This window comes from Gossypium raimondii, chromosome 2, assembly GCF_025698545.1.
Source record: "Gossypium raimondii isolate GPD5lz chromosome 2, ASM2569854v1, whole genome shotgun sequence".
NCBI classification, from domain to species: Eukaryota; Viridiplantae; Streptophyta; class Magnoliopsida; order Malvales; family Malvaceae; genus Gossypium; species Gossypium raimondii.
Genome location: NC_068566.1, coordinates 5508205 through 5531322, shown reverse-complemented (window position 1 = coordinate 5531322; position 23118 = coordinate 5508205). Strand labels below are relative to the sequence as shown.

Sequence of the window (23118 nt, the reverse complement as noted above, 5' to 3'; positions counted from 1 at the left end):
ATAATTAGTGGCCAGCTATTTGCTACTTAGAGGGGCCATCGGCTCCATTTATTAATCCCTCAAGATCTAGTTGCATTATTGCATAAAATAATAAAATACTTATTAATATTGACTATGATGATATATCAAATGTAAAATCATTAAAATAACAATTATTGTTAAACCTGACAACGAAGTTATGTAATAATTTATAGGCTGTGGCATATGCAAGAACTTGGAAGGAGTGGCTTTGGATGTCCACCAGCTTGATTTCTTTTTCTTTTCTTTTTTTCAATTATTCCTCCAATCTTCATACTTGAAATTTATTCTGTTTGCTTTTAGTTCAAGTATTTGATTGGTAATTATAATACTTACCCATGTAAAACTAAATAGTTTTACATTTTTTTATTGATCAATATTAAATTTCTAGTTAGTTAAAAAAGTTAAGTATGTTAAAGATAATTTTTTCTATTTTACTATTATTATCCGCAGTAGTTGTTTACTTTATCCCTTAACCATGTGATAATGGATTTGATCTCTGCCCATCAAAATAAAACAAGATTTCATGACCAATCGTTTATCTTTTTAGAAAGTGCTTACGAAAAAGAATTAATCCATTGATAAATATCTTAATTTTGATTTTTTTATTGAAGTCAGTATGAATTTTAGAGATACAACTAATTTCTAGTCATCACGTCACCATAGCTCTCTTCTTCCTTGCGTTTACGTTTAATTCTGTTCATTTTCATATAAAATTATATGTTTATGTTTTCCTTTCTTTTCTATTTTCTCTTCTTCCTTATTTTACATTGAAATTAAATAAACGTTTATTAACTAAAAATTCCTTTTACCAACTAAATATAAGAGTTCAAAACTAAAAGTTCATCTTTCAAATTTGTTATCAGTAGACTGAATAGTTTTTCAACTCATAGTTGAAAGGTAACCTTCGCGAATAAAAAAGAAATTGAAAGAATGGAACTATATAATTCAAAAAAAAAAAAAATTAATAATTACTTGTTGTAAGTGGTACATGACAAGCTCTATTAATACAACAAAGGCTTCAACCTCAGCATCATAGAACATTATGACACATTGGCAATTGACTCTGCCACAACTCAAGGATGATATATCTAGAGTGATTGCAAACACTTAATAGGATAAGGAATCAACTTTGAACGGTCCAAAGCGACGGGTAAAAATCGAGCATCAATTAAATTGGAGAGGACGACGACAAAACCATCCTTAAAATCACTTGTAAAAGCAAGATTACATGCATAAAATAAGACTAAAAACGTGCTACAAAAGTAAACAAAAATCTCTAAAAGTGAAAACTTACTAAATAATAAAAATAAACAAAAGAACATATAAAACTTAAGACGGGTCCAAATCGACTCGTGAAATCATTTATTATTCTGAAATACTTTCAAAATAGAAACAAATTAAGAAGCTGATAAAAAGCCACCCACTTTCCAAGAGAAACTGTTGATGGCTGGTGGAGTTTCAGTGACGATAGGCAATGTCATTTGTCTATCACAACTTGTGAAGACAGCAGAGACATCCACAAAATAGATCTGCAAACTAAAAGAGAGAAAACACATAGAGTGAATGAGAATAAGAAAAAAAAACGAGAAAATTGATGAGAGGGAGAGAAAAAAGGTGGATAGTAGCCGGCCCAAAAGTTAACATCGCGGTTAAGCAAAACAAAATAGAAAAAATAATCAGACTTAGAGAAAAAAGGAGAATTTAAAAAAAAAATATTTAGCATTTAAAAACATTCACATAAATTTAATTAAAAAAAGGGAATCTTTAATAAATAAGAAGTTAAGAGTTAGTTATGATATACATAATTAAATTTTAATATTTAAAAATAAAGTAATTATATAATTTTCTTTTATATTTCTTGCTTATGAAAAATAAAAATAAATTAATATAAATTTTAACGTTTTTCCTCTATAAGTGTCAAACCTTCCTTTTAAATAAATTTATTTAACAAAATATTTAAATAAAATAAAATTTTATTTATAAATGTTATAAATCTTATGAATAGCAAAGAAAATTTTAAAATGGAAAAATCAATAATACAATGAACAACAAACGATTAATTTGTTTAAAAGTTTCCCTAACCTAACGTTTATATTATAAATTATAAATTAAATCACTTTTGTTCATTCTTTTCAATCGAATTAGATCTATATAGCTGCAACATTTATTAAGCTCAATTTGAGGAAAATTAAATTAAGGAAACTCAAATTATCGTGACAACTAAAACCAAACCTAAATTTAATTTCAATGAAATTTGAGATTAATTAAACTCCAAATTACGTTAGATTTGATATTAAAAGCCTAGGAATTTTGTAGTGATTTCCCAAGTTGTCAACATTGTAGCATTTGGACCATGATTTAAGGCTAAGTTATATATTATAGACTGTAGTGGGTGTACCTCAAAATTCTAAAGAAAAAGTGCGAAATTAAAGATCCCCTAATACTAAGAAACAAAAGTTCATTGAGTTGAATGAATTATATTTAAGATATTTAACTAATTATAATCCATTGTTAATCAAATTGTATATTTTAGAAACCAATGTTATATATTTAAAATATAATTTATATACTCAAATTAAGTTTTACAAATAATTGTTTTTTTTTAATATTTAAATTTCATATTTCATATATCAAAATACTAATAGTAGGTTACAATAAATTTGTTGATACACAGGATCAACAGAGACAAAGGAGGAGGAAAGGGGGCGGTGTCGAGGAAGGCCGGTTCACCCACTCTAGGGTTGAAAGCCAAAAAAGTAAATAAACTTAGGATGAATGCTTAACGTATCAGGGTCTAGAGAGAAAAAAAGAGTCTTTATTTTTTTTGGCTTTCAACCCTAGAGTGGTTGAACTGATCTTCTTCGATACTGCCCATCTCCTCCTCATTTACCTCCATTGATACTATGTATCAACAAAATTATCTTTTATTGAAATGTCACAATATTAACAAATTTAAATGCCATTTAAATATATATATTTTCACTCACAACATATTTTATTTCTCAAAAACATTTTTAACACCAACATCAAACATTTAAAACTTAAATTAAAGCTTTTAAAAGTGTTATTATGAAATTGGAATTCCTAAGATTGGTAGAGAGATGAAAAAGGAGTAGGGGTGTTCCAAAGGTGAGAAAAGAAAGATGGGACATTAGCAACAAAATGTCAAGGCTTGTAAAAGCAATGCCAGCAACCCGACACATAGCAATAATGGACTTTTATTTAATTAAATAACTAACCTTCCCAAAACTCCAAAAGAATCTCTTTCGTATTTAAAAACTTCCAGCTGAGGGTGCCAAAGATTCCCTCGATTCTTCCCTAAAGGTTAAAATATGCATAATCAACCATGTTTTACATTTCAATCCTCTCACCCTTAATTTATCTCCCCCACCTCGCTTTTCCTTCCATTCCCACTCTCTTTGCTATTCACTAGAGCAAAAACAAGAGAGAAATTAAGCCAATACGCATACATATATATAGCAGGATGATGCTCGGAAAACGCTCACGTCAGCCGATCAAGAGGACGACAAGCATGACGGGCATCACCGTCGATGTCGTCGACCACCACCAAGACCCAATCATATCCCATCCTCCCCCTCAAATCCACCCTTTGCATGAATCCCCCGACGCTAACTCCCGTTACGATCAACGCTTCTTGGCCATGGTGTCGCCCAGAAACCCAGCTTCTTTTACTAGCCATGTCATCGACAGCGGCACCACTGCCGCTGCTCCTTTTTTGCGAGCTTGTTGGCTTTGTAATCGCCGCTTAGCTCCTGGTCGTGACATATATATGTATAGGTATTCTTCTCCTTTTCATCCAGTTTCATTTATTTTCTTTTAAATTTTATTGAAAATTCAGATCATATATATTAAGATTGAATCTAAAGTTGTATGAACAAGAAAAGAAAGGGAAAAAATTTATATTTCTCTTTCTTTCCATCCAAACAACATTTAAACCTCCCTTAGAACTCCGTCTTTGCTTCTTACCTTTTTTTTTTAAATTTATATTAATATATGGTATCTAGAAGTTATATGTAGAATTATAATTATTAACAGAGAATTAAAGCCAATATTTGGGTTGAATTATTTGTCAAATAATGAAAAAGAATAACATTATTGCAGGGGGGATACAGCGTTTTGTAGTCAAGAGTGTAGAGAAAAACAGATGAAGCAAGATGAAAGAAAAGAAAAGTTAAACGGCTAGAGTTGTTTGAACCAAATTCTAAGAGATTATTTGTAAGTTAAGTTAAACAAAATATATCTTCTAGAAAGAAGATTTAGTTTTTATGAGTATAACATATTTAGCATTTATTAACATAATATATTTGACTTTTATTAAAATTAGGTTTTTTTTCTACCTATATCAAAATTCTCTTGTAATTATTTGAATTTGACATAATGAATTTTCTTCTCCTTTGCCCATGGTTTTTTCTCGAAACGGTTTATACATAAAAATCTGTATGTTATTTATTTATTATTTTTTTCGATATATTATCATTACTAACGTTCTATTTTTACATAAACATTAATACTTCAAAGAAAGAAGACCGCCATGCCCATTCCTCTTCAACCACCACCTCCTCCAAGACTTCTAAAGCGAAGCTTGTGATTGCTGCTTGAACTTTGAAGAAAGTAGATGAATGAGTAATTTCGATAGGAATTAAGCCAAAATCCAAACCCAGCCAGCCTCAGTAGAAGAAGAGTAGAAATCAATGGGCTTTCGTCATATATAATCGTGGGTGCAGTTAAATTATTATAAAGAAGTGGATGGTGATGCAAATAGCCAAAGCTTTGAGGTTCTTATATATGGATTCCAATGTTATAACACTTTCTTATATAGTTTCCTTTTTTACTACCACCATCACTACTTCCACTATATATTCAACCCATCAATTATTAATGTCACAAACAAATGAATCATTACAATAAAAGAAAATCTCATCTTTAAATTATAATTTTCTTTATCAAAATCTAATGTCAAACATAACTTTATATTTATCACCTTAATTCTATTCATATTGTTGCCATTTTAGTACAATGAACAAAGTTAAAGATTTTCTTTGAGAAAAAAATTGGATTAATTAGAAAATCTCAAACTTGGGACTTTACCTTCTTTTTCTTTTTTACTTTTAACTATTTTATATCTTTAATTTTCTCATGCATATTTTCTTTGTTTTGTTTTTTTTCATTTTAGCATTTCCAAATAAAATAAAAGTAAACGTGTAAGAGTTGAAAATTAAGTACTAAATTTTAATATTAAATTTTATAATCATTGAATTTATATTATAAAATTATTTGATATATTATTAAAAGTTAAACACTAAATGTAATTATTTTTGCTTGATAATAGTATATCGTTACTTTTGAAAAATCATTATTTTATAATTTTAATCTTACTAATAATGTCTAATTTAAACTTACATTTAAACCTTACGAATAATTAAGGAAAAAGAGCCAAGAGTGCTTTGCTTAGAATCCTAGTGAAAGTAGTAACTACTGCCGCTTGGGATGGAGGAAAGTGGTGGCGACGATAGGGTGAGAGGCGATGAGATCTCCCTTCTGGAAGAAAAACTCATCCAATTATATGTTAAGTGTTCGATGGTGGTACCAAACGTGAAACCAACTCTGCTTTGCACAATATGGGCAGAAAAATCCTAAAATCCGAATAGTTTTAGGGCACAGATGAAAAGCATCTGAAAGACGAGGAAAAAATTTGAGATTCAGTTGGCAGGGCAAAATCTTTTTCTAATTGTGTTTCATACTGAAGAAGATCTAGAGACAGTTATGGAAGGATGACCATGGTTGTTTTGGAAAAAGCTTGTACTGTTTGATCAGTTGGTTAAACCGATTGAAAAAAGTCAGATTTGACTTCATTCTTCCCTGTTTTGGATTAAGATCGGATCGTGTTTATCAGAATTCGATAAAAAAGATCTATTTCATGCCATTGGGGTTACTTTTGGAGGAGTAATTAAATCTGAAATCAATGGAGATTTGTGTCGCCTTAGAATCAAATTGGATTTGCAGAAACCCCTCCTTAGAGGTATTTTCGTCTCAATCGATAATTAATAGAAATCGTGGGTCTCCTTTAAATATGAGAAGTTACCGATTTTCTACTTTGGATGTGGAAGAATGGGGCATGGTTTCAAAGACTGCCTTGGGCTAACTCCTGCAGAAAAAAAAATAGAGACGATCCACCATACTCTTTAGCATTAAAAGGTGAGCTAAATTTAATTGGGAAGGAGAATGTGAAATTTAATGCACTCTAAAAATAGATGATACCTCAATGTTCTTATATAGGGGTCACGTAGATGCTACCTGAGTTTATTAAACAACCAGAAGATGAGAATGCTATGGTTTGGAGTTTACAAGATAAAATACAACCAACAGGATTAGAGAAAGTGGAGAAGAAGCAGGAGGAAGGGTCTGCAATAAAGAAAATTGAAAGGTTGAATGAAAGAAATAGTATGTTGGAAGATAAATCAAATCTAGTTAAGAAGACAAGCTGGAAAAGACATTTCCAGTGGTCTTGATGAATCAAAGTAATGAAGACATCATAATGAGGAAGAGGAAATCTGCAGAATTAGAAACTGAAGAATGTTGTACAGGAAATCCTTACGAAGACGGACCAAAAAGAATGAAACATGAAAGAAAAGACATACAAATTGAAGCTTCTCTAGTTGTGTCGGTAGGAAACTCGAAACAAATTTGTGATCCCCACTTTTATGGATCGGTGGGTGCCAAAAGGTAAGCCGACCGGGCGCAATGAAAACTATAAGTTAGAATGTCCGTGGATTGAGGAGTCCAAGGGCAGTATGGAGGCTGCGGCATTTGCTAAATTTGTACAACCTCCAAATGGTCTTCTTAATGGAGAAAATAATTGATGAGAAACGTATGGAAAAGGTTCGAAGGAGATGTGGTTTTATGAATGGGATTAACGTAGAAGTAAAAGGTTCTCGAGGTGGGCTATGTTTGGCATGGAAAGGGGATATTACAATTAGTTTAAGAAGTTTCTCAAAAAGCCATATTGATGTGATGATTAAGGAGGAAAATGTCAATGAAGAATGGAGATTTATAAGGTTTTATGGTTCATCTTATGTAAATAACAAGAATGTTTTGTGGAATCTGTTAAGGAAATTGGGTCATGAACAAAATCATCCTTGGTTGGTAAGTGGTGATTTTAATGAAATCATGTATTCCTTTGAAAAAAGTAGAGGCATACTGAGGGAGGAGAGAAGAATGGAGGCCTTCTATGAGCCTTTAGAAGAATACCAATTGATGGATATAGGGTATTCGAGGGTTTGGTTTACATAGGAAAGGTGGAATCTATCGAAAATAAACATTAAGGAAAGACTTGATAGGGGAGTTGCGAATGAAAAATGGTTGCATCTTTTTCCAAAGGGCAACATTCAACACTTAACTCATTCGATTTCGGACCATTGTCCACTCTTTCTTAATACAAATAATGGAAATATTTGTATAGGGATCCCAAGGTTTAAATTTGAGGCATGGTGGACCATGGAGGAGTCTATCGAATAAGAAATCAAGAAATCTTAGGAGTCATCAATAGGCACGCTAATTAAAAAAATTGAAAGGTTGCAGCTCAAATTGAAGAGATGGGCAAGCACAATTAAAAAATGTCGAGAAGGATTAAAAAGAAAGCTCACAAAGGAACTTGAAAATCTAATGGTGAAAGAGAGGGATGAAAATGCGACGGCAAAGCTTATTGATACCAAAATTCAACTTAATATGGAGATTGATAAAGATGAAATGTATTGGGAACAAAAGGCACGGGGCAATTGGCTTCAATTAGGGGATAAGAATTCTACCTTTTTTCATAAGTATGCCCTAGTTTGTAGACGGATAAACACAGTAACTAGGTTGGAATCAAACGAATGAGGAGAAATTTCTGACGAAACAAAGATCAATGAGGCTGCTACTTTAATTTTTTAGAAATTATTTTCGTCTAATGGAATTGGGGATTTATCCCACCTACTAACGAGCATTGACATCAATATTTCCTTCGATATCAATACAGCTCTATTATCAGCTTGTAAGGTAGAAGAGGTTCATTCGGCTTTGAATGGAATAGGGCCTACTAAAGCACCAAGCTCTAACAGTTTGCCGACATTATTTTTTCAGAAATTCTAGCACATTGTAGGTAAAGATGTCGAAACTTTCTGTTTGGGAATTTTGAACGATGACAAGGATTTTGACTCTCTTAATTTGACGGATATTGTGTTTATCCCAAAAATCCTAAATCCCACAAGTCTTGTTAATTTTAGACCTATTAGTTTGTGCACAATTATTTGCAAAATTGTGGCAAAAATAATAGCAAATCACCTTCAAGAAGTCATTAGAAGATGTATTGACACTACCCAAAGTGTTTTTGTCCCCAGAAGATTAATTTCTGACAATGTGCTTTTAGCCTATGAAATTCTACACACTTTTCATCAGAAGCGTACCGGAGAAAAGGATATATGACAGTGAAGTTAGATATGAGCAAAACTTACTATAGAGTTGAATGGGGTTTTCTAAAAGAAGTAATGCTACAGATGGGCTTTGCAGGGGAATGGGTGGCACTAATAATGACACGTATCTCCACAGTTTCTTATGCAATAAACATTAATGGGAGAAGGGAAAACATTTTTAAATCTACTAGAGGGCTCCGACAAGGCAATTCACTTAGTCCTTTCCTTTTTCTGATATGTAGTGAGGGACTTTCATCTTTGATGAGATTGGCAATGAGAGATGGCTTGTTAAAAGGAGCAAAAGCTAACAGAAGGGGACCAGAGATATCACACTTTCTTTTCGCAGATGATTGTATTCTGTTCGGTGAAGCAACAGATAAAGGAGCGTTGATATTGAAAGAAATTATGAAGGAATACGAATGATGCTCAGGCAAATGTGTGAATTTTAATAAATCAATGATCTTCTATAGTTCGAACACAATAGAAGGGAAAAAAGAAGAAATCTTGACATTATTAGGTGTGAGAAGCTCAAGAAATCTTGAAAAATACTTAGGACTCCCTAATGTGGTCGGAAGACGAAAGAAATAGTCCTTTCAAAATCTCAAAGATAGGGTTTACTTGCGAATTCAAGGATGGAGTACAAGGCTACTATCACAATGAGGTAATGAGGTCTTCATAAAATCAGTACTCCAAGAAATACCAACTTATACTATGTCATGCTTTCTTCTATTGAAATCTTTATGTGGGGAATTAGAAAACATTTTCGCTAAGTTTTGGTGGCAAAAAGGTCATGGGAAAAAAGGAATACATTGGTGTCAATGGAAGCATATGTGTCGTTCAAAAGAAGAGAGGGGAATGGGTTTCAGAAGTATGGCTCAGTTTAATATTTCATTACTAGCGAAGCAAGGGTGGAGGATTTTAAATAACCCAAACTCACTAGTTGTGCGAGTGCTCAAAGAAAATTATTTTCCAAATGATGATTTTTTAAATTCACGATTAGGAAATACAAGTTCTTATATATGGAGAAGTATCTGAGCGACAAAGTGTATTTTGGCAAAAGGGCTTTGTTGAAAGGTGGGTACGAGTATGAATGTTTCAGTTAATAATGATGCTTGGATTCTAGACGCAGAAAATCTCAGATGACCTTTGTTTGTTCATAATATATGAGATTTTAAAGTTGCTGAGTTAATTGATAGTAATGAAAGAATATAGAAACGAGAGTTGATTGTCAACACCTTTTCAGAGTAAGATGCTGAAAAATCCTCCCTATCCCATTGGCGAAAGAACCCCATGATGACTTTCTTGTATGGAGCAGTGAATCTTCGGGTGATTACTCAGTTCGTAGCGCCTATAAACTATTACAAAATTCTGGTGAAAACCCTAGAGCTTATGCTTTACAAACCGACTACAGGAATTTTTACAAAAAACTTTGGCTCCAAAATCTCCCTACTAAAATAAAGATTACAATCTAGAAAATATCATAGAATTATTTGCCTACACGGGTTAACATGCAGCACAGGAAGCTAGTTAACATTACAACTTGCCCCCGATATGGAGAAATAGCAGAAACAATTGATCACCTTTTCCACGAATGCCTTATTTCAGAGGAAGTCTGGAAAACATTACCAATCCCGAATATTGTAATGGATTCTATTATGGATTTTTTTACAGTGGTTTACCTAGGTTTTTGTTCAATATCCCCTTTTTCAATACCGACTTTTCTGCTGTGTGCTATGGACCATTTGGGGAGAAAAGAATGCTAGATTGCAAGATAAGAAAAGTAGCACTGGTCAGGAAATAGCGAGCTTCGTTAATAATTATAGTATCGAATTAAATGGTGTTGAAAGAAGAATTTCCATAATTTTAAAGGGGTTTAGAAAATGGACTTACCCACCTGGTAAGTCCGTAAAAATCAAGTTTGACGGAGCATACGATGGGCGTCATTTCCAATCGGCTTCGGGGATTGTGGCTAGAAACAATGAAGGGACCGTCCTCTTATCTTGTTTAGAAATTCATCAAGAGGTGGCCTCTGCCTTCGCTGCTGAAGCGCTTGCATGTCATGAAGTAGTCTAAATAGGAATCGAATTGCAGTGGTCGGAGATCATTATCGAAGGTGACTCATTATCAATAATCAAAAAATACAAGACAAAAAGTCAAGATAAATCGCAGGTAGGAGTATACATACATTATAGTCAACAGATAATAGCTAGATCTAGAAATTGTGTTCATATATACTTCGAGATCAGCAAACGTTTTAGCACATATACTAGGAACAGAATCGTTGAAAAAAAAAAGAGGAGGTGTACCTGGTTAAAAGCGTCCCTAAATATGCCAAAAACCAAAAGGAAACCGATAAGGTGCTAGAACTGAATTGAGAATGGTCGGAGAAGAAATAAGGAAGGAAAGCCTCAAAGTAGATGAATAAGTTTTTTGGTGATAAAGCTTTCCTGAGAACTGAAACCGTCATAAAGAGAGAAATGATGGCTGATAGACAGGACAGGCATTAGTGATTTTTGATTGGGCAAATTTTTGGTGATATTTGTGTTATTCTAGATTATTCTGAATTATGTTTAGGGTGTTTTCTCCATGGGCCATTTTAAGTTTTGGGCCAATTTTTCCGATTATGTTTTATTTCTTTTTGGACTGTTTGTTATTTAATTTTGTTTTATATATTAAATGAAGCCCAGTCTGATTATTAGTTCAAAAAATAATAATGTATCATTTATTTTATTTTGAATAGTTTTGGTTAAAAATTAAAACATAAAATTTGAATATTTTATTTTTAATGAAATAAGGAAATATGTTATTTCAAAATAAAACTTTGAAAAATACAATCAATTTAATATTTTCCACATTAAGTGATAAGTAACTAGATATTTACTTATCATATTCAACAATTTTGTTGAAAATTTTATATGAAGTGAACAATTAATATGATTATCAAACACATTTAGAAAATTAAATGATTGAAAATTTTCATTTTATATGTTTTAATGGTTTATCAAACACACCTAAAAAGGTGAATAATAAGCCAATAAGAAGTGGATATGTATTTCGAACCTCCGGAATAAGTGATAGACTTTTGTTTGGGCAACTTCTTTTGAACATAGTGTGTGCAAGTGTGATGTGGGTGTAAGGTCCAATATTTTCCCGGCCCATAATAAATAAAAATCAAATCAAAATAAAAATAAAAACCAAATAAAATAACAGTCCAAAAACAACCCAATTACAATGGCCCAAATACCTCGGCCCAATTACATTAAAGCCCAAAACAAAAAAAATCACAAACAGAAAACCCTAGGAGATCCCAGCGCCGCAGCAACCAAGACCCAGCCTTTGCCTTCGTACACTCCAGCTGGCCTCCGTACCTGTAGCACACAGACAAAGAAACAACAAAAAAGAAAGAAACGAAATAACATAAAAAAGGACTATGTATTTTTTCTTCTTATTTTTATTCTGTATCTTCGGCTATATAAGCCAAGATTCGAACCTTGTATTTTGGAGGCACGATCAATACAAAAAAATTAAGAAAAGAAAATCAAAAGCAAAAATTGTTCAAAAGGTGACTGTTCTTTCATTTTCTTTTTCGTTTTCTGTCGGGAGTTTGAGGTTTCGATTTCGGTAAATCGTGGGTAAATAGAAAAAGAAAAAAAGAAAAGAGGTTCTTACCATCGTAAGCGCACCGTCAGGGCTCCGTTCATTCCATTTGAAATCGGAGTCGGAGAGGTCTTCGGGGTTACGGCGCCAGAGGGAAAAGGGGTTTTCTTTTGACTATTTCTTTTCCAATTCTTTTTTTTTCTACGTTTTGGTTACTGTTTTAAAAAAGGGAAAAGCAAATAAGAAGGGGATTTACCTCAGCTAGTTGGTCGTCGGCCTCCGTCTACACCATCAAAATCGGAGTTGAGAGGGCTTTCACTTCGGCTTGTGAACGGTGGCAGAAACTAGGTTGAAACCCTAGCAGAGAGCAAGCACAGTTTTTTTAAAACATAGGCAACAACTGATTTGTTTTATCTAATTGTTTTTTAAATAATAGTGTAATTCGGTGCCGTTTTGCGTTAAAGCCGTAGCGCCAAAACGATGCCGTTAAGTGGCTCTTGACCCACGCGGTGACCTGACCCGGGGAAGGATCCACACATTTTATAGTGCAAGGGAAAATTTGCACAAACGGACCCCTTTCTTTTTATAACTATTTCAAATTCATCCGTTTATTTTATTTAGATTTGGCCGCGCATTCCAGGTTTTATTCCAATTTGATCCATATCAAAACGCCGCGTTTTGGAGAGACGAGGATTATTTCCCACTTGGTCCCCCAATTTATTCGCGCATTACATTTGGCCTCTTTACTTTATTTTCATTTTTTTCTTTTCTTCAAATCTGTTTTTAATTTAATTTCATCCTTTTTTGATTATTTGCTTCTTTATTAATTAGATTATTAATTAATTTATTATTATTATCAATGTTATTATTACTAATATTATTATTGATATTGTTATTACACTAGTTTATATATTTAATTACCATTTTTCTTACGTATATACATTATTTTATGTTATCATGTAATATTATTTTAAGTTTTAACATTTTTATACAATACTACTTTATACCTATATACAATTTATATTAAATCATTTTATTAAACATATACTCATATAGAATATGTTATTGATTTCATACTATATCTTTTTATTTATCTATACACACATATAAAAATTTTTAAAGGACCCTATTTTAATTTATTTCGCTTATTTCAACTTTTATATATATATATATATATATATTATTTATATCAAGTTTTTCACTCCATGTGTATTATTTATTTAAATTAATATATGTATATTATTTTATGTATTTGATTTTCTTCTTACATGATATTTGTTTTAAAATTTATTGGGATACTATTATTTTATGTAATTTTTCTAACTCTATTTTTGATTTATTTCAAACTTTTATATATGTGTATTTATTTTCTTTATATGTATACTTTCATATATATATATATATATATATGTATATATATACATGTACATTATTGATTTTAATTCATTAGCTTTTAAATGTTAATATTTACACGTAATCACTACTCTCATGCGGACGGTATTCCTTGATTGTATTAATTGATTGTTTGTATTCATTAATGTATATTTGAATTTATGAATAACCAATTCACGTTGTACATTATCATTCTATCGCATTTTATTCGCTTAAAAGGTTATGTTTCATATCATTTAAACATCAAAAGCATTTTTATTCAAAAAGCTTTCAAAATAACGCGGCACTCGAAATTTGAGATCCTCGAAAAGATTGTGTCCTAACTTACTGGATTCCAATCTTCCTCGCTGTATCTAAGAAATCGAGTATCCTTTTTAAAACATAAATAAAAAGCTCATTCTCGGGAATTCGATACGTTGTGTCCTAACGCATTGGATATGACATGTTGTTTTCTCGAGACGAGGATTTTTCTGACAAATGAAAATAAAGGAAATATTCGATACTTAGGAATTTTGTGGAAACGAACCCTAACTTACTGGGTTTTGATTTTCTCATTTGACCCGAATAATCAAATATCCTTCTCAAAATGCGTAGGTTTTAAAAGTCAAGAGATAAACTTAATTTTGAGGATTTAAAATGTTGCACTCTAACTTACTGAATGTGACAATTTATTTCTTTAAAATAAGTGAGCCTCATCGTCCAATTCATTTTATTCAAATTTTCTGTTCAAAGGATCGTATTTTAAAATCTTTTCAAATTCTCGATACTAAGACATTAAACAATCAATTCGATACCAATTTTGGGCGTTACGAGGGTGCTAACCCTTCCTCGTGCGTAATCGACTCCCGAACCTATTTTCTCAAAATTTGTAGACCTAAAATTATTTTCAAGATGATCCAATCACACATTATTAAAAGATCGGTGGCGACTCCAATTCTCGTTTTTAAAGTCGACAACAAATTTTTTGTTTAATCAAAAAATAATTTCGACAGTGGGTATGTCCCTTTTATTGTATATTGCCAAAAAAGAGAAAATTATAACATTTTACTAAAAAAGGAAAAAAATATTTATATTTATTTTTAAAGAAATTCTAATCAAATTTCATCATTTAATTCAATTATCGAGTATAAATTTATGTCAATCTATCAAATATCATTTATAAAAAAATAACCTTTATTAAAGTTTACATATGTATGTAGATACTTGCGTGTAACTTCGATATTGAAATTTCTTTTAATTCATATTACAATTTGAGGAAGTGGATGGGAATATTAATGTAACACCTCACACTCGGTATAGACATTATGGTTGAATTTTGAGGAATTACCTTAACTTGCTTTAAACCTAGAATTTGATTTTAGAATCATGTGTTTTGACAGTATTAATTTTGACAAATCGTTTCTTGCTTTTTAGGTAAATATTAAAAATATTTATTTTACTTCGAAAAGACATTTAAGTGAATACTATATTTTGCAGTGGAAACTTTTGTGTTAATGAACTTTGAAAACCGTGTTTTAGTTGTAAAAACTGATAGTGCTGTAGTTTTAAAATAAATTATTACTAAATCCAACCAAAATCATATCAAAGTGAAAATAAAGTCTGAAAACAATTACAGTTCCAAAAAGTCCATTTAAACACAAAGTCTTTTTATAGAAAATCTAGTCACGGTTCCCGTACGTCGTCTGATCCTAAGTTAAGGTAATAAATACCCATCCAACCCCACACACTTATAAGTGAGCATATGTCATTTTTCAGATCAGTGCAGTCAAGCTGCCATAAATAGATAGTATGGCAATGCCACCAAAACAGATATGTGGTCTTAGCCACAAATAAGACAGTTTATTAAGTTGTCAACATTTCATCTGTCTTATCAATATCCCACCCAGCTCAAGCAATACTAATTAGATATCAAATACTTACATGTCATACATGCTAACACATCAGATTATAAAATCATGCTATTAGAAATCGTATAAACAGAGGCAGAATAGTAGATTTCATAACTATAAATCATACATAACACATTTCAGAGCCTAAGGAGTGACTAATCTCAAATCACACTTCTAATACGGACCTACCTAAATTTTACAAAAATTGGAACACACACCCGTGTGGCCCACACGACCTAATTGGCTATGCCTGTGTGGTCCACACTGCCTAACACACACTTATGTGGCGCATACGACCCAAATGACCAAACCCATGTGACCCACACGGCCTAGCACACAGTTGTGCAATGTCGATAATGAGCTTTTCGACATCGCGTCATTCGTTTTTTGAGGTTTCCATTGCACACCTAGTCACTTTTTGATGTAAAACCAACTGTTGTAATTCTAGTACCTAAAATAATCGTTTAAGATGGACAAATTAGAAATAAAAAACAAAATCGAGTCATCAATTCAACTACGAACGATTGAATATTTGCTCCTAACTCCAAAAACTAGCCCTTCGGCGTACGATTACTTACCCAAACAGTAACAACAGCCCCAAAAACTCTCCTATCTCGCTAGAAGAATTTCGTATGATTCGCGAACTTCTCTAATAGTACACCAAGACCAAAAATTAGATTAAATCCCACAAACACAAAGGCTCTTCCAAACCTTTCCCACGAAACGAAAACAACATTATCTAAAATTTAACAGAAACTACTTACGGAGATAAATATCGTACCAAGCGGAGGATCTCTAATTAAAAACTTCTAGCAATACAACAGGCAACAAGAAAATAGAGCAAAGAATGAAAGAAGGAAAGAAATAGTAAAAAGATGTACGACAAGGAAGGAAAATCCAAAACAGAGAAATGACAGAAAGCCAGTCTTCAAAAACAAATGGAAAATAGAACATGGAAAGAAAAAGGGAATGTGATAGACGTGTGAGGAAATTGGGGAGAAGTCTAGGATAATTAATTAAAAAAAGCTACTTATTACCTCCATTAAATCTAATTAGTTATCCTATCAGATTTTCCCTTAGAGTTCAAATTTTATCCAAACTCCACCACATGGGTGGCACCACCAGGAAATAGAAAAAGTATTCCCATTTGCACTCCCAGGGATTCAAACACGGGACCAAAGGGTAACCTGAAGTCTTACCAACGAGGAATTGAACGAGAATAATAAACAAATAGAAATCATTATAGTGTTGGTGTGTAACAGCCCATTTTTGACCTTATTCGTAACAGTGGTTTCGGGACCATGAATCTGAGTCAGAAAAATATTTTAAAATTATATTTGGTGTTTTTACTGTGTGATTTGTGTGTGCTAAATTTTCATTTTGAAATTTTATCGTTTGAGTGTCTGATTTAATAAAAAGGACTTTATAACATAAAATGAAAAAGTGACTTGCTAATTGTTAAAGTGCTGTATTGCTATGTTCTTTTAATGTGTAGGCCTTAAAATGAAATTAGGCCATTAAATGATAGAATGAACGGTAGTGAGCAATTATTTTTAAGTTTTTATATTATTTCATTAAGGTTAAAAAGGTAAAATCGCATATTAATAAGAAATAAAATAAAACAAAAACATAAAATGGCCATTATATTCATCTTTTGGCCGAATAATGAAGAGAAAAAGAAACATTTGAAAGCTTTAAAGATTCGGCACTTTGAAGCTCAAATTTAGGTATGAATTTTGCTCGAATTTTAATGATTTTTATGTTTTTGAGATTGTTGCTTCGAATACTACTCGACCCATGCTTGAATTTTTGAATTTGATGATGATTTTGTGTTTTGCCATTGTTGAAAGCTTGTGATTTTTGTTGTTTGATGCTAGAAAATAAAATATATGAAATGGATAAACATATGTTGTATTTGAATTTTAGATGATTTTGAGTAATTAGGGCAAAATTGCAAAAATAATAAATTAAGGGATAAAATGTGAAATAAATGAAATGCATGGACTTATATGAGCTTAGTGAATATTTGGCCAAGCTATTGGGCAATGAAATTTTGTTTATTTTTTATTTTGTGAAATAGGGACTAATTTGTGAAAAATGTGAAAAGTTAGGGGAAAAAGTGTAATTTGCCCATTTATGTGTTTTTGGATAAATTTGATTGAATATGTGATTAAATAAGTTTAAATTATACTAATTTAGATCAAGAAAAGAGGAAATTGTAATTCGATCGGAGGAAATCTAAAGTTGTGGAATAGTCATCCCGATTCGTCCGTTTTTGTCCAAGGTAAGTTTATAAGCATATAAATGTTGTTAATTTTGAATGCATTTAAACTTAAAATGTTGAATTGTATTTATATGCATATATATAAGTTAGCCGAATGTATATATATTTATGGAAACAATGTGTACAAGTTTGGTTTGATCGAAATATGACGTCCAAAAGTCTTGTACGAATCATAAGAATTTCAATAAGTGTTCTTGTGTAAGAACCTATGTGGGACAGAGGCAACGAGATGTGATTTCGAGTAAGACCATGTGTGGGACAGCGACATCGTTACGTGATTACATGTAAGACCACGTTTGGGATGTTGGCATTGTATGATATGTATGATTATCCGAGTATCCTATTTAATTTTAAATGGTTCAACGGGCAATGATAAATGTGATCGAATGTGTAATAAGAGCTAAAATGATCAGGTATGTGATAATTATTACCTATTTGAAAATAAGGTAAGTTTTGGTAGTTGAAATGATGTTATATGTTATACATGTTACAAAGTAAACTATATGTGTTTAAAATACAAGTTTAAATTCGGCCTAATGATATATGTGTATGAAATTAAAGTGTGATATATGTGTTTACTCGTATAAATGTGCATATATTCGATTTTGTGATGCGAAAGTAATTTTGAAGTAAATGATAATTCTGTGATTGAATATATAAGTATTCGGTCTTAAGACTATGAAATGTGAAAGTTTATGAAATGTTATACGGAATTATATACATGATTAGATGTTCTTGATTGAGATTAAATTAATTTGACCTTACTAAAATAATGTTATTGTGTATTTGTTGTTATATATTTGCTTATGACTTACTATGCTATAATAGCTTACTCTCTGTGTGTATGTTTGTCTCTGTTTTATAGATTTTGGAGGTTAGTTACGAGCTCGGGGATCTTCAGTGGAGTTTATCACACTATTGTTTGTTTATCGGTACTTTAAAAAAATTAAATTTCGAAGTTATGGCATGTATAGGCTATACTACCTTTTGGATTTATGTTTGAATGTATGGCATGTATGGCATGTATGGCATGTATAGGCTATGCGAAAATGGCTTATTATTTTGATATGTGGATTATAATGTTTAAGTTATGATAGTTTAGTATTGGTAAGTATGTGTGAAGTTTTTAATGTAATTGTCAATGACTTTAAATTATTCGGTCATGGTCTATATTTATGATATGTTGGGAAATCCTTAAGATTTATTTTGTTGACTTAGTTGATGTTCATTTTGATAAGAGTATTAAATGACATAAGTTAATATAAGGTAATAAATAAATGTGTTGTATTGGATGATTTGGATAAATAATTTATGTGTGATGGTTATGAACTAGTTGTGATTCGACATATGTACCTCTGAGTTTGATGAATGGTTTGTTAGTTGGTTCGTTTTTAGCTTGGTAAAATAAAATGTAAGTTGATTGAAACGTAGTATTTGAGTTTAAAATTTAATAGTGGTTATGCTTGATTTTGGTATTGGTATATAGAAGGAGTTGATAAAAATCTTGGTTATATGTTTAATTATGTATTAGTCGAATAAGAGATCATTAAATTAGTCTTGTATATGACATTTGTTATTTATTTCATGATAGGTAATGTTATCATGTATGGATCCGATTTTGTCTAGTTAAAGTGTTAATCAAAATGGTTGTTATGTATTATGCATATATGTACATTTGAGATGAGTTAATGAGAAAGGCAAATTATGTTTGATATATGGGTTTGGTTCTTTGAAATGTTTTGACTTATTAAATGTTTGAGTTAAGTTGATAGTGAACATTGTTAAAGCATAAACGTTAAATACATTTGCATTTGGCTCAAGCTTTGTAAAATTACCAAATGAATAGTAACATATGTTAATTATTGATAATGAGTAGTTTGTGTACATGCTTATATTCGGTCATATAGTATGATATTATGGTGATGTGTTTGTTTTAATATTTAATGACATGTAATTTTTTATTTAGTATTATTATTTATGCAAGCAAGTTAAGGAAATTCGTAATTATTTTTTGAGGTATTAATATATACAGTGAGTAATGCTATTTAATAGACCATGTTTTCACGAATCTTTGTCCCTTATATTATTAATCAATGTGTTTTGATATATGCTATATTAGATGGTAATAAATCCATGATTATAATGTATTATTCAAATTTTATAAGGTGATTAGTTAAATGTATGAAAGTTGTGTATTGTCCGGTAATGCCTCATAACCCCATTTCGGCGACAGATACGGGTTAGAGGTGTTACATGGGGAGAAAGTAATGCAAAACCAAGCTTTGTTAACGCAATTTAGATACAACAATCGTACGCCTACAGAGCCTTACTCAAAGTGTATTGTTATTCGATAGATCTAATCAAAACGTCCCTACTGGCTATAAATAAGACCTCATGATGGTAATACATCGATTATAAATAGGGCCAATTAGTAAGAAATAGCGGCTTGATAAGTATTATGAAACAGCCAATATGTCCTCTAGAGTAATCAATAAGTCTTTTGATGCAATCCTCCAAATTCAAAAATAACCGATAGGGATTGAGCAACTTATCCCATTAAACCAACTCAAGGTCAACCATCATTCATTCGTCCAATAAGGTATTGAAAAAGATTTATTTAACCAAATAACAGACTTGTATGACTCATAAGAAACATAACTTATTTTTTTAAAGATGTTAAAAAAACTATTTTACTGGAGCAAGACTTTATTCAAAAACATATTTAAACAACTCATAGAACAAAAGAAGGTAACAATTGGTTCCAAAATACATTTTAACAAGACACGTGACATTCAAAGGTTCCAACAATCTCCCCTTTGGCATTTTGAAAAAACCAAAACAACAAATGCATCACAACCCCCCTGAGAACAAGTAACGAATAAAGAGAACACAAGAAATATTTATGAATCCAATAACAATATAAATGAAAATCCAAAAGTCTAATAAACTTGTGCATATAAGTAAAGAAAAGAACATTTAACAATCGAGTTCGGCATAACGAAACTGAAAAAAAAAGAAACAAACAAGAAAACAAAAATAAATAGAAATAAGAACAACATAATAATAACTAAAACCTCTAGCAATAATCGACCATGCATTTGGCAAAAGTTCGATCTCCCCTTTTTATCCAAAATGCCAGATCCTTTCCCCTTATCACCAATTCGACGATTTCAAGTCTCGAATCAAATCAACAAACTAAGCCCTGTAAGTATGTAACCATTGAATCTCAATGTTGATAATATCAATTTTAGTCCTTAACACAATCAACACTTAGGCATTTTACACCACATCTACACTTTCTAGAGCACCTAGTCTTTCGCCTGTTGGAATAATTGGCGGAAAAAGTGTAACAGGAAAAAGTCATTTACACGATTCGCTTTAAAAAGCTTGCTCAAAATCTTGAATTCTTTGTATCTTCAGTAACTACATTATTCTTCAATCTGATATTAAGTTGTCGAAGAAAATTTTGATAGATTAAAGACCAGAAAGGAAGGATCTCACAAGTAGAAACAGATTCTACATGTTTGACAATCTGATCGAAAATAAATTGCACGATATCAAACCAACTTTCCTTACCAACTTTGTTAAGAAGACATGTTAAAGGCTTGTTGATGGAGGACTTGTGAATTACCAAACGCCAGTTGTGAATGACAATTTTGTGTAGCACACAATACTTTGAAGTCAATAAGACAAGTGATAAGATATTATTAGCAAGCTATGCTCGAACAAACCCGCTTATAATAATACTCAAAATCTTGTTATAGGAATTAGTACAACCATAATGAATACTCAGATTCTTCAAAAATTTATTGATGATATCAAGAGTAAAGGTATACATATTTCTCCTGGACTTTAACATGATGGAAATTTGATGAGCCCTCAATATCCATATCACATTGCAAATTGCAGTAAAATTCTTAGATAAATTCCTTCACATATGGCTGAGTGTAAGTCACAAATTTCAGGAAGTCCATATTTTCAAAAAGATAAAATAGTGAGTAATTCTCAAAATGATCCACTAAAATATTTCTCTCATCGACACATTTTTATTCAGACACCTTTTCTTGACTTCTATTAGCCAAGATATCCATAAAATCGAGAAGGGTTATCTAAACAAAGTCTCTTATCTTCCGTTTTCTCTTGGCTTTAAATTGAGCATTTGAGCCAGAGCCTCACTAGCATTCCTTATTTGAAAACTATCCCTATGCTCAAAAGAACCAGAATGCCTGTTGGATTCTTCATCTCCGTCACCTCTACTCATTGTTCCAAATTCTGTTGGAATGTCAAATGGAACTAATTACTCTTTTTTTAATTCAAATCGTGTCTTGATCAAAGTCGGCAAGATTTTCTTTTGATCCTTTAAAAGATTTTGCAACAAGCTCAAGTTCTTTTGGATAATTCAAAGACTGTTCTAGTTGGGAAAATATCTCATCTATCTTCTCGATCACATTAGTAAAATAATGTGGTTGTTTGAAAGACTCTCCAAGTTCATGTTTAAGTTAATGATCTTTAACAACTTTGGTTGGGGAGTCGAACAAACTCCCTGATTTCTTTTGAATAATCCATTTGACCCTTGCCATTAATTAGGTATTAAAAGTTATCTCAAAGCAAAGTAACCAAAAATGATAACCCAAAATAAAACAGAAAAAAATCCCAAGAATAAAATAGAATGAGCCTTATCTTATATAAAGCAGTAGTTAGATAGCTCTTAAATTCCTTTAATGACTCACAAAACCCAAATCTTATCACCAAAGAGTGGAGCTTAAATCAACAATAAGTTCCTTTAAAAACTAATCCCAAGGGCGAAAAATCAAGAAGGGAAAAAATAAATAAAAATTAATGTTTAGTCATAAATGACACAAGTCGAGAGAATTCTTCAAGCTCTCGGAATGTGCAACACCCAAACTTTTGGTAAAAATATCAGCAAGTTGTTTTTCAGTTGGAATGTACTTGAATTCAACTGTTTTATTCTCTACTAACTCATGAATAAAGTGGTGGTGTATATCAATGTGTTTTGTGTGTAAGTGCAATACTAGGTTTCTCGATATATTGATGGCACTTGTACTGTCGCAATATATAGTTAGAACATGAGTTGAAATATTGTAGTCTTGTAAAATTTGTTTTCATCCAAATAAGTTGTGTAAAACAACTACCTACCACAATATATTCAACCCTAATTGTTAATAGGGAGATGGGGTTTTCTTTCTTGTTGTGCTAAGACACTAGATTATTCCTTAGAAAGAAAGACCCCTCAGAGGTACTGTAACAACCCAATCCCCGAAGGTCGATTGAAGTGTTACTCAGACAGAAAACAAACATATGCCTAATTCGATTTTCAGTTCAACTATGATACAAATTAACTTAACTAGGAGGAGCCTCCAAAAACTTATTCAATACACAAGTTTATTTAACAGCATACGCAATAGAACAAAAGTAAATGGATTTAAAATCTTTTTAGTTGAATTTT

General features: G+C 31.6%; 1 protein-coding gene and 2 long non-coding RNA genes across 5 annotated transcripts; 2 read left to right on the top strand and 1 right to left on the bottom strand.

The window, feature by feature from the left end:
• Nucleotides 1-3295: 3295 nt before the first annotated feature.
• LOC105787843 (FCS-Like Zinc finger 6) lies at nucleotides 3296-4872 on the top strand. 2 transcript variants are annotated; one of them, XM_012614413.2, is made up of 3 exons: nucleotides 3296-3819; nucleotides 4144-4257; nucleotides 4561-4872. In XM_012614413.2, the coding sequence occupies exons 1-2, from the start codon at nucleotides 3506-3508 to the stop codon at nucleotides 4223-4225; spliced, it is 396 nt and encodes a 131-aa protein (XP_012469867.1). In that variant the 5' UTR covers nucleotides 3296-3505; the 3' UTR covers nucleotides 4226-4257; nucleotides 4561-4872. The 2 variants fall into 2 exon arrangements, with proteins under 2 accessions (XP_012469867.1, XP_052481183.1); XM_052625223.1 differs by lacking the exon at nucleotides 4144-4257 and having other exon boundaries at nucleotides 3297-3819.
• A 975-nt stretch (nucleotides 4873-5847) lies between these two features.
• LOC105787842 (uncharacterized) lies at nucleotides 5848-11058 on the bottom strand. 2 transcript variants are annotated; one of them, XR_008191930.1, is made up of 3 exons: nucleotides 10796-11035; nucleotides 6301-10558; nucleotides 5848-6187 (listed from the first exon to the last, which is right to left on the bottom strand). It is a non-coding gene; the product is annotated as an uncharacterized LOC105787842 (long non-coding RNA). The 2 variants fall into 2 exon arrangements; XR_008191929.1 differs by lacking the exon at nucleotides 5848-6187 and having other exon boundaries at nucleotides 9654-10558; nucleotides 10796-11058.
• Nucleotides 11059-17033: 5975 nt separating this feature from the next.
• LOC128034650 (uncharacterized) lies at nucleotides 17034-18781 on the top strand. The gene is made up of 3 exons (XR_008190780.1): nucleotides 17034-17094; nucleotides 17567-17651; nucleotides 18517-18781. It is a non-coding gene; the product is annotated as an uncharacterized LOC128034650 (long non-coding RNA).
• Nucleotides 18782-23118: the final 4337 nt, after the last annotated feature.